General features: G+C 41.0%; 1 protein-coding gene across 3 annotated transcripts in view; it reads left to right on the plus strand.

Annotated features, from left to right (window-relative positions):
• Positions 1-2,204, plus strand: part of NFKB1 (nuclear factor kappa B subunit 1) — a 125,179-nt gene that overhangs the window by 101,785 nt on the left and 21,190 nt on the right. For all 3 annotated transcript variants that reach the window (XM_007463813.1, XM_007463812.1, XM_007463814.1), the window contains one exon: positions 897-1,082. In XM_007463813.1, the coding sequence (XP_007463875.1) occupies positions 897-1,082 (186 nt within the window). The remainder of the gene's footprint in view (positions 1-896; positions 1,083-2,204) is intronic.

A 2,204-nucleotide genomic window follows, 5' to 3' on the forward strand; every position in this document is an offset into this window, starting at 1 on the left:
AGCTGCTCTGTTTTCAAGAACTTTAAAAATTCCACTTCCTTGCAGTTCCTAGAAGAGCTTTATTTCATTTTTCTCCTTTACAGATAAACAGAATGAGGTGTACATTTTTAGAAATGTAAAAAAAAAAAATTTTTTAAGGTCTTATTATAAGTTTTCATCACAAGAAAAAAGAATTTGTAACTATATATGCTGATGGATGTTAACTGGACTTACTGTGGTGATCATTTTGCAGTGTGTACAAGTACTGAGTCATTATATTGTACACCTGAAATTATTACAATGTTATGCCTCAATTTTAAAAAAGTTTTTTGGGGCTTCCCTGGTGGCGCAGTGGTTGAGAATCTGCCTGCTAATGCAGGGGACACGGGTTTGAGCCCTGGTCTGGGAAGATCCCACATGCAGTGGAGCAACTGGGCCCGTGAGCCACAACTACTGAGCCTGCGCATCTGGAGCCTGTGCTCCGCAACGAGAGGCCCCGATAGTGAGAGGCCCACGCACCGCGATGAAGAGTGGCCCCCCACTTGCCACAACTGGAGAAAGCCCTCGCACAGAAATGAAGACCCAACACAGCCCAAAATAAATAAATATAAATAAATAAATAAATAAATAAATTTTAAAATAAATTTTAAAATTTAAAAATAAATAAATTTAAAAAAAGACTTGGGTTTAACATCCAAAAAAAAAAAAAAAAAAAAAGTTTTTTGAAAGTGACTTTAAAATAGCTCCAAAACATGTTACTTATGACCATTTTAAAAGGAATTTTAAATTGTTTTTCTTTTCCCTTTGCAGTAAACCTTGCCTCCTACCTTTATCTGACCTTTGCTGAAACAGTGAATTATAACTTAATTAATAGATTTTACTGAGGAAAAAAAGCTGAATTTTTGCTTTTATCTTAGGAACCATAGACACCCCATCTAAAAATGGCCCTGAAGGTTATGACAAGAGTGATGACAGAGAGGCCATAAATCTCTCTGGGCAGGCAGCGGAGACCGCCGGGCAAGACAGAGAGTCCTGCACGCGGGGTGCTGAGGCTGATGTGGCGTACGCCGTAGGAGTCGAGAAGGAGAAGCGCAGCTCCCAGGGTGAGTGAGCGCACAGAGGACTGCACTGTACTGCTTGGCGAGGGCGTGGGTCAGTTCTAGGTGGACAGCCTACTTCCAGAAGACAGGTTTATTTTCTGTTGACCTGAGGACGATACATCAACATCTGGTTCAGCGTGCTCCTCAGAGCCCTGCGTGCCTTTTGAAAAGCATGTGCCGGGTTATTTTATTCACACTGGGATTTCCATTTTCCCAGTGTTATGTTTGAATATAAAGTACGGAAATTTACATATGCTTCTCCCGTCATCGTCATGCAGTTTTAGGGTATCACGAGAGAGAATCTAAATCATTTCCACCACAGATAAGAGAGAGCAGTTTGCATAACTTTGACGGTCTCCCTTCTCTCGACTGTCATACGGAAGTGGAATTTCGCCTGAAAATAAGGACTTTTCCCTTTATCCTGATGCCTTCTTTGAAGAATTAGGATTAGGAGGGACAGTGCATATTTGGAACCAGAACCCATTAGAGTATGTGTCATGGGTCTAGGTCATCCTAGATTATGCCTGGAAGACTTTTTCTGTAAGAGAAAGATAGTAAATATGTAGAGTTGTGGGCTACATGTGGTTTCTATTGCATATTCTTTTTTTAACACCCCTTCAAAAATGCACAAACCATGTTTAGCTAGGGGGCCATATAAAAACAGGCCACACACAGGATTTGACCTGCAAGCCACAGTTTTCCTCCCGTTGACCTTCAGGAAGCAAAGTTTACAAAAACACCAGTGGCTCTTGGAGAGTCTGTATCTCTGCATCAGAGACTGATTTTTGATACTTTTTGCCTAACAAGAGAGTCGTTCAAGACTCCCATGAAGGATTATTTCACCAAGAGATTATTTACAATTGTGGCAAAACCCAGTTAACATTATTTGGAGATTGATTGTTCCCCTTAAGATAACAGAAACTTCTGAATTTCTTTTCCCCGAACAAACTGTAGACAGATTTTTTTGAGATCAGCCTCTAGATTTGTCAGTGAGCCAATGTCCAGCTGTGCTTTTTCTAGTGAACACAACCCAGAAGCCCCAAAAGGAGCATTTTCCACTAAGTCGATGTGTCTCAGGGTATCAGAACACTGATGCCGACGGTCTTGGCCTCAAGCATGGCATTC

This window comes from Lipotes vexillifer, unplaced genomic scaffold (assembly GCF_000442215.2).
Source record: "Lipotes vexillifer unplaced genomic scaffold, Lipotes_vexillifer_v1.1 scaffold49, whole genome shotgun sequence".
NCBI lineage: Eukaryota > Metazoa > Chordata > Mammalia > Artiodactyla > Lipotidae > Lipotes > Lipotes vexillifer.